At 40.2% G+C, this 16,999-nt stretch overlaps 1 protein-coding gene across 1 annotated transcript; it reads right to left on the bottom strand.

Annotated features, from left to right (window-relative positions):
* Positions 1-3,274: 3,274 nt before the first annotated feature.
* Positions 3,275-15,843, bottom strand: LOC127639398 (uncharacterized). Its single transcript, XM_052121386.1, has 6 exons — positions 15,672-15,843; positions 11,386-11,736; positions 6,515-6,853; positions 6,272-6,403; positions 6,098-6,123; positions 3,275-3,663 (listed from the first exon to the last, which is right to left on the bottom strand). Exons 1-6 carry the CDS (start codon positions 15,715-15,717, stop codon positions 3,598-3,600), a joined length of 960 nt encoding a protein of 319 aa, XP_051977346.1. The 5' UTR covers positions 15,718-15,843; the 3' UTR covers positions 3,275-3,597.
* Between the last annotated feature and the right edge of the window lie 1,156 nt (positions 15,844-16,999).

Here is a 16,999-nt window from a genome sequence, read left to right as displayed (position 1 = left end):
AGGACTAAAAGAAACTGAAAAGAAAATAAACTTTTAAGAAACTGTAATAGTTTATTACTATGTGACAGGGCGGAGGGCGGGTCGTGATCATACACACCCGGTCCCCTATCAGGCTAATCAAGCCTCCGAGAGGGATGAAGGTCGACTGCGGAAGATTGTGCGGGTGAAAGATCGTTTACGGACATGTCCGCCATGTGTGTGTTTGTCTTTTGTTTAAGTTTTCATTAAAATATGATTTATATTACCAAGCTGGTTCTTGCCTCCTCCTTTCCATTGAACTGCGTTACACACTCCTATTGTTGGATTCATAATGTGCTGTTTGTTGCTCTTCTTTCTTCTGTAATTCTTCTACTAATTAGTTTCTTCTGCATATTCTTTACAGTGTATTATTACATGTTCTACTGACTCCTAAACCGCACACCAGCTGCAGAACCCTGTTGCATGTTTTCCTATTAAATGCATTATTTAACCCTGTATGCCCCAATCTGAGTCTCGATATAATGCATTCTTCTTTCCTTCTTCCCCCTGATATCCTTCCTCTACAGACCAATAGTTGTACTGAATATAAATGTCTTCCCTTTTCCTCATTATCCCAACAGTATTCCCACTTTTGCATTATTTTCTTTTTCATTATTGCTTTAATTTATGATCTACTGTTTGATATTTGCATGTCAATGTCATCTTTCATCATTGCTTTTTTTTTTTTTTTTTTTTGCCAATTTGTCTGTTTCTTCATTTCCTGTCACTCCTACATGAGCAGGTGCACATTAAAATGGTGTTTCCTGTTTGATTGTTGCATATTATATCAAATCTGGAGAATCTCTGCCACTATGTCTTGTCAAATATCAGAATATTGAGCATCCAAATAAAGCTGAACTAGAGTCTGAACCAATGATGACATTCTTATAAATGATCATATTTTCCCAGTTGTGGGTTTTCTTCCATTTCCTTTTCTTCTTTACTGCTTTTATACATTTCTCATTCCACCATGGTACTATCCTCTCCATCCTCTTTACTTTTGTCATATTTCTGCAGCATTATTTATGGATTTCACCGATCTATTCTTCTTTCTTCATTAATCTTGATTCTTTCCAATCCTTCCACACTCATTATCTTAAATGTTTCTCATACTTCCATTTTCCTGCATTTCCTTGTTTTCCCTTCCTTATCTCTCTAGTGTTCATGATTGTAATTATTACTGGGTAATGATCACTTCCAACTGTACATTTCTTTAAAGTTCCCAGTTCATTATTCCTCCTAATGTACTTGATACAAGTGTTAGATCCAGTGTTGACTCTAATCCTGATTTCACATCCACCCGTGTACTATTCCCATCATTTAAGCACACCAAGTGTTTCACTCCCATCAAGCCTCGATGACTTCTACAGCCAACAAATGTGACCAGCCTTCGAAATGAGACAATGTCTGGACCCATCACCATACTCGAGACATGCAACAACTCACTCCTTACCAGAAAATCTGATATACACATATTACAAATGTATCTCTAACATGGACGTGACATTATTTGCTTGTTAGACGCAGTTAATCAGCTGTAATTTACAAAGTTTTCTTTTCATTTTCCCCAAAGTCAAATGTTAAGATCTTACTCATTTACAAATGTTTATTTTTGGTGTTTGGCTGCTGTCCTGTGCTCAGATGAGTATTTATAACAACCTATTGGGCAAAGAAAGAGGATCATTCATACTTTGAACACAAGATGGCGCTCTCTGCTTAGTGTGCAACTTTTAGGATGCATCCTTTCACACTACGAACAATTCCTGTATTTGTCTCCTGCTGAAATATTAACATTTACAAAATATGTCCAATAGATAACCACAGCAAAACATGCAAAATAATTATTGATGTGTTTCTCGAGCTACAAATAGTCAAAATAACTTTATAGGCAAATAGTTGCATATTATTTGATCTATTTCTCTAGAATCAACTCAAGATTTGAGAAAGCTTTGTATGTGCTCTTTGTTTGTTCAGTATTTCTTGTCTTGTTGGAGACAGATGACGTGAATTTCACAGTCTTTCCTCATTGGCTGTCGCTGTGTGATTTCGCTTGCATAAAATTAAACTTTTCTCAACTTTGGCTGTCTCTCGTTTGGAAAGTCTCATTTTTATTTATTTTTTATTGGGAATGCAAAAAATGTTCATGTAAATTGAATGCATTGACAATAGATTAAAAAAAGAAAAAAAATTGAGGACACATCCTTCATACGTCACGTCGCTTGACACGCCCACATCCTGCCCCTAACGGTCGCTTTCGCTCGTGTCGCCGGAAGTCGCCAGCTCTCATTGAAAACAGCTACAAATCGCTGTCAGTGTGAACGGGGTTTTAGTCAGCTGCTATGATAGTGAAATTCTGGTCAAACACATCCTGTTTTCTCTGTAAAAACACCCGTCTGAGCGGTGGGTCCCCTGAGTATTTTGTGATATCCGGTGTGTACTCTCCTCTGTCATGTTAAATGTTTATATTTCCCAAAGTGGACACGCCAGTATCCAATAGTGTCAGGTAAGTGTGTGTGTCATCACTCAGTCAGTTGTGTCTCTCTGCTGTGATTTGCCTTAATGCTGAAGCTGTGAGTTTAACTGTATTTCCCAGCTATGATGTAGTAATCCGATGACTTCATGTCACAAGGAGAAAGTTTAGTTTAGAACGGCACAAACACAAGCGGAGTGACACAAACAGTGAAGCGTTCGAGTGCTGATGTTCTGAAATATCAGCACTCATGAAACATCTCTTGTCCAATCAGATTCGAGGACCAGAACTGTTGTATAAAAAGGAAAAGTACACCCAAATTCTGTCATTTACTCTCAAACCATCCCAACTTTCTTCCATGTAAGATCAACAACACTGTTCATGCGGTATTTAAAACAGTCTGTGAATATATTAACCAAGTTTAAAGTTAAACACACTGGCGGCATTGCAGTGAGTAAAATATGTCCGCTGGAACAAACATACTCACCACGTTCAACATCATACAATAATTTAAACTTACACCTGAACAATGTAATTTGGTTTATCACCGCAACCAACATGATCCGATCTGTTTATGTCGTCACAATGTGACTGTGTTAACTGGGTTGAACTGTTCAGGAGAATTAACCAAACAAATACAGTAAAAACTGAAATTAACAATACGAGCAATTTCTTTAGATGTAAAAAGTATGATTTTATCATATGATTAAAGGTAAAAATTGATTTATTAAAGATTTATTGCAGTACACTTAAACATCTTGCTGACAGAAGTTTAAAGTGCACAAACAACAAGACCGAGATAATAATACAAACATAGAATAAAATAAAGTGAATAAGAGAATATAACTATATATAAAACACACAATAAGACTTATATACATACATACAAACATACAAATAAACATCTGTTACAGTATATACATATCTGGTGTTTCCAGAAGTCTCTGCATGACCCACATGAATAAATCAAACTACAGAGATTTAAAAACATTTTACAGAGAAAATCAGTTCCAGAAGAAACACTAGATTAAAGGCAATATTTATAATTCATGTTCTTGATTTGACTGCAGGTTTTATATCATATTTTATAGTGTGCATTGTCGAGCCATTCAGTGGCATCCTCTCTCTTCCTGTCCTGCCCCATTCATCAAATTAATCTGCTGCTCTTTAACATCCTGTAAGAAAACACGAATTACAAATAGTGAAGTGTAATTTTGTCATATCAGTCATTATATTTACACAAATACAATTTTAATTCTTGATATCAAAAATGAAATTTCAACCAGTAAAAATATAATTCTCATTTTATTTTCACTTTCATTCACTCCTGAAACACAATTAAAGATATCGAATTAATTCACTAGTTGGAATTCCAGTTGTTCATATCAGGTATGATTACTAGTAAAAATCATTTTTGATGTGTGTAATTTGGTTTTCACTGGTGGAAATGATAATTTCAGATATCTGTAAAATGACGGTGATTAGTAAGAAAAACTTCAAAGTAATCAATAATAATAATAATAAATAAATTTCTAGATAGATTCTACATTTATATTTATTCAATTGGCAGATGCTTTTATCCAAAGTGACTTACGAAGAAGAACTTACAAGTCTTCTGTCAAATAATACAATATAGTTCATTATATTTATTAAAATGAGACTCTGTCTACACTTTTGATTTGCATCAAAAGCTGAAATACCAAATCAATCATGTTGAAATACATTTACAGATATAAAAACGCAGATGTCAATGTATACGCCATTTACACCTCAGTGCATATAGTGTCAGATGCCATTTACACCTCAGTGCATATAGTGTCAGATACCATTTACACCTCAGTGCATATAGTGTCAGATACCATTTACACCTCAGTGCATATAGTGTCAGATACCATTTACACCTCAGTGCATATAGTGTCAGATGCCATTTACACCTCAGTGCATATAGTGTCAGATACTATTTACACCTCAGTGCATATAGTGTCCGATGCCATTTACACCTCAGTGCATATAGTGTCCGATGCCATTTACACCTCAGTGCATATAGTGTCCGATGCCATTTACACCTCAGTGCATATAGTGTCAGATGCCATTTACACCTCAGTGCATATAGTGTCAGATACCATTTACACCTCAGTGCATATAGTGTCAGATGCTATTTACACCTCAGTGCATATAGTGTCCGATGCCATTTACACCTCAGTGCATATAGTGTCAGATGCCATTTACATCTCAGTGCATATAGTGTCAGATACCATTTACACCTCAGTGCATATAGTGTCAGATACTATTTACACCTCAGTGCATATAGTGTCCGATGCCATTTACACCTCAGTGCATATGGTGTCAGATGCCATTTACACCTCAGTGCATATAGTGTCAGATACCATTTACACCTCAGTGCATATAGTGTCAGATACCATTTACACCTCAGTGCATATGGTGTCAGATGTCATTTACACCTCAGTGCATATAGTGTCAGATACTATTTACACCTCAGTGCATATAGTGTCAGATACTATTTACACCTCAGTGCATATAGTGTCAGATACCATTTACACCTCAGTGCATATAGTGTCAGATACTATTTACACCGCATTTAAACACTAACATACAGTATATGAGCATCACTGCAGTGTTTATTTATAGTCTCACACACACACTTAACCCTTACCCTTAAACCTTACCTTGGAAGATTAAAAATAGTTTCTCTGTATTTTGTTGAAAATTTACAATAAACACAAAATGAATGACCGAAAGAACTAGGTCGCGAGTACAAGCGGCCGAAATGGGCTTCCTCAGAAGGGTGGCGGGCTTCTCCCTTAGAGATAGGGTGAGGAGCGCAGTCATCCGTGAGGAGCTCGGAGTAGAGCCGCTGCTCCTTTGCGTCGAAAGGAGTCAGTTGAGGTGGTTTGGGCATCTGGTAAGGAAGCCCCCTGGCCGCCTCCCTAGGGAGGTGTTTCAGGCACGTCCAGCTGGGAGGAGGCCTCGTGGACGACCCAGGACTAGGTGGAGAGATTACATCTCCACACTGGCCTGGGAACGCCTCGGGGTCCCCCAGTCAGAGCTGGTAAATGTGGCTCGGGATAGGGAAGTTTGGGGCCCCCTGCTGGAGCAGCTGCCCCTGCGACCCGACTTCGGATAAGCGGTTGAAGATGGATGGATGGACAAAATGAATCATGGTTACTATATTATCACCATATTACATCAGTCTTTTATTTCTTAGTGCATCACGCTAACAGACGGCCGATTAATTGACTTTGTGTTCAATCTAAAGGTTAATTTCATTGAATTATTACATTTACTAGAGTTTGCTCTGAAGAATAAGAAGTCCACAAATTCTCTTTTCACTACGACAGTCTCCAAACGCTTGATGATGTTTTTACCCAGTAACGCTGACGACTAAAGTCTGGAGAAATATGTGTGTTAAACCGTCTAAAACAAAAGACGATTGATCGAGTTTGACTTTGATTTGACACGTGATCTCATCAAACAATCTAACATGCAACAACTGTAAAACACAGAAAATGATCTTTGAAACGCTTCAGATGAAATCAAACTGATCTGAATCTGTTGTAAATTCAGAGACAGAAAGATGTAATATCTTACCTGAACATTGTTCTGTGTCGTGATGTCTGTTGAATAAAAACTCAATTAAACACATTTTATTTGTCAGTTAGTTTTGACTGTTTTGAGTATGAAAATAAACATTTTCACAAATCTTTTTTTTACCCATTTAATCTCAAATGTTCTTCTTTTATATTAGCTGTATGTAATACTTGCCATTTTGTCCTCGTTTTGATTTCCTATGGCGATAGTAAATCACACCAGCAGCTACAGCGACAACCAGAGCAACACATATTCCTGCTACAGCACCAGAAGACAGACCTGAATCTGGAGTTTTTATGTCTAATGCTGTAATGATGAAGAGAGACAGTCATTAGTGTCACTGAATGTGATCATCATCAGCTCTTTATAACAACTGAAGATCTGATTATCTGCATTAAATGATGAAATCGTCCTCACCGCTGACATTAACACTGAAGCTCTTTACGCTGAAGCTGCTGCTGATACTGCTGCTGATCTCTAGTTGATAAAGTCCAGAGTCTGTAGTTCTGGTGTTTGTGATAGTGAGATCTCCAGTCTGATGGTCAATCTTCAGTCTGTCTCTGAATCTCTCAGCACCTTCATCACACGTCACATCTGTACAGCTCTTACTGGGATCTTCATTCATTTCAGCTATACGAGTGTCATTGAAATTCCACGCCATCACAACATCTCCCTGTTTTACAGTATCATCAGTGTGTAGAGTGACAGAATCTCCTTCAATCACTGACTTTATCTTCATTTTAGCACCAGACACTCCTGAAACACACATGAACAGTTTCTTCTTTTGGGTGAATAAACCCCACCATAGTAGAGGACAGAACAACAATTGTACTGAATCTTACCCACAAATGTGCTGTTAAAGAAAAAGCAACTGCACCCCATGAAATCACCAAGATTGTTTTTGAACATTTTAGGACAGAGACAAAATGACACTGAATTTACATTCTGTAATGATTTAAAGAGCATAAATAAATATTAATGTCAATTTCTTGTGTACAAAAAGGTTCTACAAGCCTACTTTCATCACATCCATATAAAACCAGTGTCTAAAATCAGAGTGCACCCAATTAGAGGAATCATGTGCAAATTAGTAGAAATTAATTTGGACTCATCCCTCTTTTTTCAAAAAAGCAAAAATTTAAGTTTTTAACAGTGAGGCAATTACAATATATGTGAATTTGTGGAGAGTTTAAAGGTAGAAATGTGAAGCTTGTAATTTTGCAATTTTTTGACACAAAAAAAGCACTTACATGAATTATTCTATTAAAACTCATGTACTACTTGAGATGGAAAGTTCTCAGATTTCAAAAAAGCATCGTTGCTTTTGTGGAATTACAGGGTTTATAAATAAAAACAATTTTATATCGTTGTGTATGTTCCAAAGAAAGAAAAAAAATATGTATTTGTTTTTTTACCTGAATACTAATTACAGTTGAAGTCAGAAGTTTACATACACTTCATGTATTGTCATTCAATTAATTAAAAACATTTTTTAACCACTCCATAGACTTCATATAAGCAAACTATAGTTCCCCGTCTGTCGCTCACTTCGACATTGTGTTGAAGAAGCGACACTAGGGGTCTCTCTTGAGTGCCGAATATGCCTCTGATATATGAAAAACATACGGGTATAAAGGCGAGGCAATACTATGAGATCATTCAGAAATTTTCTTTGGAGCCGATGGTAGTGCATGCAGTCTGCTGCGAGTCACACCGTTCCTGTTTTCCTCTGACGCTCTGCATGCTGTTGGATTGACGCGCATTACAGCGGCTATTTCTCCTTCTTTGCACGGCAGTGCAATTTAACCCTGGGCGCTTCGACAGCGCAGACAAACTCTAAAAGAGTTGTTTAAAAGAGTGATTTCCCTACTAAAAGAGCAATACACATCAGCGTTGAAAGTCCTTTTCAGGACGCGTCTTTTTAAAGATGCCTTTCCGCCCCTGTGTAGTTCCTGGATGCGGTAGAGTGCTCTCTGCTTCAGACTTCCACAGGCGTTGTCTCGTGTGTCTGGGCAGCGATCACTGAAGCGATGTGGCTGAACTTGGTCGAGATGTGCGAGACCGACAAGACTCGCTGTCTCAACGCCCCTGTCTCCCAGTTCGGCCTCTTCGGTGACACCTCCGAGGACTTCGCCTAGCAGTTCTCTGCGGTGAAGTAGCAGACGTAGGGCATCTCTCACATCCTGCCCTGCCGCAAGACTGCCGCCATGGGCCATGCCCCGTCTGCTCGCCAAGGGCGTCCTCCTGCAGTTAAGAAACCCCCTGCTCCACCTCAATCCAGGCCCAGCTCTCAGCCCCAGCGTCAAGCACCCCGCAGGAAGCAGACGCCCCCGTCTCACGGACCCCCTCGAGGACCCGGAAGGCTCCCAGGCGCTCCTGAGATGTTCAACCCAGAGCCCGAGATGTTAGTTCCAGAGCTGGTAAGAGCACTCCATCCCCCAGTGGAGGGCTGGGAGGAGAATCTTTTGTTGAATTCATTTCATTTGCCACCCCCTCTACACAGGGCTGCGGTACCCAAATTCTCAATAACAGAGCTATTTCCTTTGTCTCTGGGTCACCTGGCCCGCAAATGCCGTTCTTACGGCACTCTGCTGCCACAATTCAACAGTCCCGGCACGCTGGACGCGGACCCTCAGCCCCACGACTGTTCCCCGGCCGGCCGGTTCTGACGAGTTCAGAGGACTCTGCTACAGGACCTCCTCCTCAGTCACTCCTGCCCGGTGTGCAGAGCAAGGTAAGTGCTTTGAGTTTTTTCTCAGCAACAGAGCCTCTGGACGCACCCTTGGATTCAAGGACGCGTACTTTCACGTCTCAATTCTACCTCGACACCGACCCTTTCTACGGTTCACGTTCGACGGCCAGGCATATCAGAACAAAGTCCTCCCCTTTGGCATGTCTCTGTCCCCTCGCGTCTTCACGAAATTCGCAGAGGCAGCTCTTGCCCCGCTCCGGGAAGCCGGCATTCGCATACTAAATTACCTCGACGACTGGCTTATTCTGGCCCACTCACGAGAGTTACTATGCGCTCACAGAGACCAGGTGCTCAGGCACCTCAGCCGCCTGGGGCTTCGGGTTAACTGGGAAAAGAGCAAGCTCGCCCCGGTTCAGAGCATCTCTTTTCTCGGTATGGAGTTAGACTCTGTCTCAATGTCAGCACGCCTCACCAACGAGCATGCGCATTCGGTGCTGAGATGCCTTGCCAGTTTCAGGCACAACGGTCCCTTTAAAACTCTTCCAAATGCTCCTGGGGCATATGGCATCCTCCGCGGCAGTCGCGCCGCTGTGGTTGATGCATATTAGACCGCTTCAGCACTGGCTTCAGACTCGAGTCCCGACTCGAGCATGGTGCCGCGGCATGCACCGTGTGATGATCACCCACGCCTGCTGCCAGATATTCAAACCCTGGACAGACCTCTACTTTCTACGGGCAGGAGTACCCTTGCAGCAGGTGTCCCAACGCGTCCTGGTCATGACCGACGCCTCCAGACTGGGGCGCCGTGTGCATCGGGCTGTGTCCGGTAAGTACTTTACGTACCTACTTGGACCGCACACAGAGCTATAGACGTTCTTTTATGCAGAGCTATAGACATTCGTCTAGGTTACGGATGTAACCTCCGTTTCCCTGATGGAGGGAACGAGACGTTGTGTCCTCCCGGCCATGTCGCTGAGCTGAGCCACTGTAGTGGCCGGACCATTTCCGGTTACTCAGAAAAATCCTGAATGAACTCGATGTATTTCCTCGCCTTTATACCCGTATGTCCGGGGGCGGGGTATGCAAATACTGTCTGCCAACTTCTCATTGGCCTTTTTTCATAGATCAGAGGCATATTCGTCGCTCAAGAGAGACCCCTAGTGTCACTTCTTCGACACAACGTCTCGTTCCCTCCATCAGGGAACGGAGGTTACATCCGACACCTAGACGTTTTGGTTCCATGAGTAATTATTCCAACAATTGTTTACAGACCGATTGTTTCAGTTTTAATTGACTATCACAATTCCAGTGGGTCAGAAGTTTACTTTCACTAAGTTAACTGTGCCTTTAAGCAGCTTGGAATAATGGAATAATAAATAATAATTGGAATAATAATAATAAAATTACAGAAAATTATGTCAAGCCTTTGGGCTATTAGCTTCTGATTGGAGGTAAATTAATTTTGATGTCTACCTTCAAATTCAGTACCCATTTGCTTGACATCATGAGAAAACCAAAAGAAATTGGCCCATGAAGATTGGGTTTCATACCTTGTCAGCTCAATGAATATTGACGCTGACTACCACCCCTGGAGTCGTGAGTTCGAATCCAGGGTGTACTGAGTGACAGGTCTTTGTAAAGTACCAATTTGGCCTGGTTTATAGGGGGGTAGAGACACATGAGGTAACCTCCTTGTGGTCGTGATTAAGGGATCTTGCTCTCAAAAGGGCACATGATAAGTTGTGCATGGATCGCGGAGAGTCTATGCGGTGTCATGCACAACAGGCCATGCGATAAGAAGCGGATTGACGGTCTGGCAACTGAGACTTGTCTTCCACCACCCGGATTGAGGTGAGTAACCGCTCCACTACGAGGACCTACTAAGTAGTGGGAATTGGGCATTCAAAATTGGGAGAAAGGGGGATAAATAAAAAGGACTGCAATAAGGCAGATGAAAGTGCTGTAGTTTGACACACAAGGGTGTTTTAGGGACGAAATTTATAACGTTTCTTGAGATAAAACCCTGAAAGATGTCTAAAGGTTTGGTAACTGTGGTATAAGCAGAATAATTGACTTCGGCCCATTAAATTATTGAAAAATAAAGCACAAAATAATTTTTGACTGTCCGTAGTCAATTATTCCTTAATTATAAACTTCTGCATTTTAACATTATAATGTGTGTGATCATAATACAACAGAGTCAAATGAATAAATATTGCAAATTATCTTTCTTGACTTCATGACTGAAAAACAATATTTGTCCATTTTGTGCTTATTAAATGATTGTTCATATTATTTTTCATCACACCCTCTGCACTTTGAACTAAAACCCCAAATGAAGAAGAAATAAAAGAGTCAATATAATGAGAAACTGTGTTACTGGATTTGAACGGATCAATCGAATCTCCACCAGAACTAAAACTGTTTTAAAAATGTAAAGACACTTTAGTTTTAATCATCTGCTGTTCTGTTTTGTAATGATATTGTGATAATCATGTGTTTTTAAAAGAGATTATATTTATATGTGAATTAATATACAGGTAAAGTGAAGATTATTTAATCAAATTTGCTTTTAAACACTCATTAAATGACTCACCAGGTTGGACAGTAACAGTGAATGTTTTTTCTTCTTCGGTTTTGTTGATGATGGTATGTTGTAGATAATCTCCAGAGTCTGTAATACTGATGTTCATGATGGTGAGAGATCCAGTCTGATTGTTCAACTTCAGTCTGTCTCTGAATCTCTCATTATAACCACCTGCACACTTCACATCTGTACAGAACATACTGAGATCTCCATAGATTTGAGCTACACGGATGATATTAAAATACCATTTAATAAAATTGGATTTGTCATTCTGTAATCCAGTAACAGCAGTGCGTAAAGTCAGAGAATCTCCCTCCATCACTGACACAGACGTCTTCATTTCATCAACACCAAACACACCTGGAGACACAAATGAACAGTCACTCTTCAAGATGCACAACAGGAAAACACTGTGAAAATGATTCTTTTACAGGTCATATTGTCAAGATGACACAAACACAACAAGAACATTCACTCATGACACAAACTAACATCTTTCTCAAGTAGGTCTTGTACAAATCCATGTACACAACACAATCCACATCACATTCACACTGTATATCCCTCCACATGCACACAACACAATCCAAATCACATTCACACTGTATATCCCTCCACATGCACACAACACAATCCACATCACATTCACACTGTATATCCCTCCTCATGCACACAACACAATCCACATCACATTCACACTGTATATCCCTCCTCATGCACACAACACAATCCACATCACATTCACACTGTATATCCCTCCTCATGCACACAACACAATCCACATCACACTCACACTGTATATCCCTCCTCATGCACGCGACAACCCACATCACACTCACACTGTATATCCCTCCTCATGCACACAACACAATCCACATCACATTCACACTGTATATCCCTCCTCATGCACGCGACACAACCCACATCACACTCACACTGTATATCCCTCCTCATGCACGCGACACAACCCACATCACACTCACACTGTATATCCCTCCTCATGCACACAACACAATCCACATCACATTCATACTGTATATCCCTCCTCATGCACGCGACACAATCCACATCACATTCACACTGTATATCCCTCCACATGCACACAACACAACCCACATCACATTCACACTGTATATCCCTCCTCATGCACACAACACAACCCACATCACATTCACACTGTATATCCCTCCACAACACAATCCACATCACATTCATACTGTATATCCCTCCTCATGCACACAACACAATCCACATCACATTCACACTGTATATCCCTCCTCATGTACACAACACAATCCACATCACATTCACACTGTATATCCCTCCTCATGCACACAACACAATCCACATCACAATCACACTGTATATCCCTCCACATGCACACAACACAACCCACATCACATTCACTCTGTATATCCCTCCTCATGCACACAACACAACCCACATCACATTCACACTGTATATCCCTCCTCATGCACATAACACAATCCACATCACATTCACACTGTATATCCCTCCTCATGCACACAACACAATCCACATCACACTCACACTGTATATCCCTCCTCATGCACACAACACAATCCACATCACATTCACACTGTATATCCCTCCTCATGCACGCAACACAACCCACATCACATTCACACTGTATATCCCTCCTCATGCACACAACACAACCCACATCACATTCACACTGTATATCCCTCCTCATGCACACAACACAATCCACATCACATTCACACTGTATATCCCTCCTCATGTACACAACACAATCCACATCACATTCACACTGTATATCCCTCCTCATGTACACAACACAATCCACATCACACTCACACTGTATATCCCTCCTCATGCACACGACACAATCCACATCACATTCACACTGTATATCCATTACTGCAAACTTGTTATTTCTCCTTCGTGGAGAAGGATGGCTCGCTTAGACCCTGCATAGACTATCGAGGGCTGAATGACATCACGGTGAAGAATTGTTATCCTTTGCTGTTGATGTCCTCAGCCTTCAACCTCTTGCAGGGGGCGTCTGCCTTTACGAAGTTAGACCTACGCAATGATTATCACCTGGTACATATCAGGAAGGGGGATGAGTGGAAGACAGCATTTAACACCCATAGGGGGCACTTTGAATATTTGGTCATTGTTGTAGAAATTTTGATGCTCATTGATCAGTAATAGTCATTATAGGGGAATGCCTCTGTGTCTGAGGGATGCAGAGGGGGAGGATCTGCTTCTGTCAGAAAACCTTGGGATAAAAGAGTATAAAATACAAGTCAGCCCTCCCTTTCTGGGTCCCACTCACGGCACAGATTAACTCCTGTGTAATGACCGGGTCCTTCTTGCAAGAATAAATCATTTTAAAAGACTGTTTGACTCAGAGTGTCTCTTACGCAGTGATAATGGTTGGTTGATAATTTTTTGCCACAACAGTCATGCCTTTCAGATTGGTCAACGGCCCGTCGTCATCCAACCCCAGATTATCACAAGGCACTGAAGATGTTTCTGGGGTTCGCCAACTTTTCCCAGAGGTTTATTAGAAATTAAAGCCAACACACTCCATGGTTTGGACTCATCACAAGAACCTAGAGTACATCTGTAGCGCCAAACAACTTAAATGTAGGTAGGCTCGATGGGCATTGTATTTCACCCGTTTGGATTTCACCCTCTTGTATCACCCAGACTCCAAAAATGTCGAGCACTTTTCCTTTCATCTGGACTTTGCTTCACACCACACCAGCTTCTACTGACTCTCTTTGGATTGTTCCTGACTTCCACAATGCACACACTCATCTTACTAACACACTCATCCATTGTTAGACTCTGCTCTCTTATAAACTGACTGAACCGTTTCCCTCTGCGTTTTAGTAACTTTTCCCCCCTCACCCTCTCATAAGTGTGTTTTATTAACACGTGTAATGAGCCTCATGCCTGTTCCTGTTCTAGGATTAATGTCCTATTTACATACACGGCACACAACACCATGGAGATTGTTTGTCAGGGACAGGTGAACTCAGGCAAGAATCATGAAACCAGTGTTCACATGCAGCTGGCCAAAAAATTTATTTTTTTAAATAATAAAAGACAAGTGTGATAAAATTGAATAAAATAATACTACAAACCTATAGAGTAAAAATCGAAATTCCAAAACCAAATCTAATTAAAAAAATTGCAGTTATGGTTTTGCAATTCGTTTATAATTTAATTCCAATAGTTTGTAGTACTATTTTATTCCATTTTATCAAACTTGTCTTAGGGTCCAAGCACTGAATGTGTGGAAGCCCTATTCTTCTTATAAGGAGTATTATTATTATTATTATTGTTATTAGGGATGCATCGGTACGCTCATGTACTTGTACTGGTGCGATTATTTATCAGCAAAAACTGATTTAATGATATAAAGAGATAGTGTGCACTGCAGTGTTTAAACGCGAGTGTTTGTGAATGTGTGGAGCCGGTGATGTGCCGGCATAGAGACACAAACCACTCACGTCTTTAGAGATCATCGGCTCATACACGGAGAACACTATTATGAGCATCACAAACTCTGTTTTTAGCAGATGATGACAATCTGAGCACTAATTAACTTAATACAAGTCATATACAGACTACATATTTATTTAAATAATAGCCATTTGCAGTTTAATAATTACTGTGATTCACATAGAGACCCATTTTAAGGGATTTAATATTATATTTAAAAACTACCAAAGAAAAACTCCCAAAAATAAACCTTGTGCAACAGAAGGAATAACATTCGGAGTAATTTGCAGCTGGTTTGACATCTGTAGGTCACATTAAAGTTGAATGGGTATAAACCCCGAATATCCAACTAATGTTAAACCTAAAACTAACTTTACCGCCGTTAAGGGCCGCATCATCATTCACTTGCATTGTGAACCAACAGAGCTGAAATATTCTTCTAAATATCATAATTTCTGTTCTGCAGAAGAAAGACACATCTGGGATGGCAAGAGGGTGTATAACATAAGTATATATATATATATATATATATATATATATATATATATATATATATATATATATATATATAGCCTACATATATAAAGAGTTAGTGACGGTGCGCCATTTTTGTTTTATATGATGAGTCGTTTTCACACAAACACGTTCCACCTCAAATCATCGCCGATCTTTAACAGCGATGATAAAGAAATAACACGTTTCTGCACTGAAACCATGTTAAGAGCTGAAAATGCGGTACTTTTACTTGTGTGCATTGTGTTTTATCGCAAACATGATGTCGGAATTCGTCTTACCAATCACATGAAAAATCCACACAGCGATGAAAATACAGCGACCCATCGGTGCAGCAGATCATCGAGGATTCAGACTCATGAATTAGGAAGTTACTTGCAACATAAAAGAACATTTAAAATCAACTACAATCCAAAAATGTAACAGTACTTGGCAGACACATCCTCGCTGTGAGCGGACTCCGCCAAAGTGAAAGTGAAAGTGACGTAAGACCACGTTGCGCGCACAACGTAGTGTTTCCTCTAGAGGGCAGTAAAGACTCACATCATCTTTATATAATTACAATCTCCGTGTCATTCATATCGGCCAACACGGAACCGACAGACAAATACATTTGGGGCTCATAAATATGAAGCGGTGTCACTTTGTGAATGTTTTATCATTAATAGGAAGAATATCAATATGTCTTACCATCATCAAGCAAAAAACACACAAAGAGCAAATAAAAGATGATCTTCATTTTCATCTGTGATGGTTGGGAAAGTTATCTATCTGGAAGCAACTTTAGCGACAGTAAAAATATGCATTGCTGCCGACCTGTGCTGTAACAAGTTTACTTAACTTAATGTTAAGCATGTAGTTTATATATTAATGTATAATCACCAGGACCGGCTCCACAGATGTGACCCACCCAATCATGAACTTGGCCCACCTTGAGAACTACACCTTCACCCACCCCTCCGACTCTTCGGCTCACCCGGCGGGTCCAATGGCCCACCTTACATCTTAGAGCTGGAGCCAGAGCTGTTAATCACTCACCTATTCCAAACTTAATATGATTCATTATTTTGCTCTTTCCTTTCTCCTTGTGTCCATCTCTCAACAGAAGACCTCCAACAACCTTCTGCAATTCTATTGACTGGTGGGGATGTCTCTCACTGGGGTGTCGCACTTAAGAGGTTAAAAAGGTCAGATACCCACCAGTCCACAGAACTGACTACTTGGATGAGGTAAGTGAAACTAATATACTCATCTTATGAGATCTTTGTTAAATATTAGTTAAAAGTTGTTTACATCTTAAATGCTGCTGCCGTTACATGTGGTGTATAAAAGCCCGTTTTGGGTTCAAAAAAAGAGATGATAATATGTGAATGTGCTATAATGGAAGGAAAGAAGTCATATTTCAAAGTTGAAAGTCACTATGAAGTGTTATTACAAGGTTATGTTGTGTATTTGAGCTAAGAGCTATCTGTTATGTCTTCATGTAGACAAGAAAGACTAAAAAAAAAATATTCCTTCAGGAAACTTTAATCAAAAATGATTTTCTCCTCTTTTCCTCCCTCATTACATCACTACCACCAGGAACTGATTTCCATCTTGTGGTGTATTC

This window comes from Xyrauchen texanus, chromosome 48 (genome assembly GCF_025860055.1).
Source record: "Xyrauchen texanus isolate HMW12.3.18 chromosome 48, RBS_HiC_50CHRs, whole genome shotgun sequence".
NCBI classification, from domain to species: domain Eukaryota; kingdom Metazoa; phylum Chordata; class Actinopteri; order Cypriniformes; family Catostomidae; genus Xyrauchen; species Xyrauchen texanus.
This window is presented reverse-complemented; position numbering and strand designations above follow the sequence as displayed.

Excerpts from the sequence above, each read along its gene's own strand:
- LOC127639398 (XM_052121386.1), bottom strand. The coding sequence starts at position 15,717 with ATGGGTCGCTGTATTTTCATCGCTGTGTGGATTTTTCATGTGATTG. Across the intron at positions 6,854-11,385 it reads CACTGTTACTGTCCAACCTG|GAGTGTCTGGTGCTAAAATG; the intron begins GTGAGTCATTTA and ends TGTGTGTTTCAG. Across the intron at positions 6,124-6,271 it reads ATCAAAACGAGGACAAAATG|ACATCACGACACAGAACAAT; the intron begins GCAAGTATTACA and ends TTTATTCAACAG.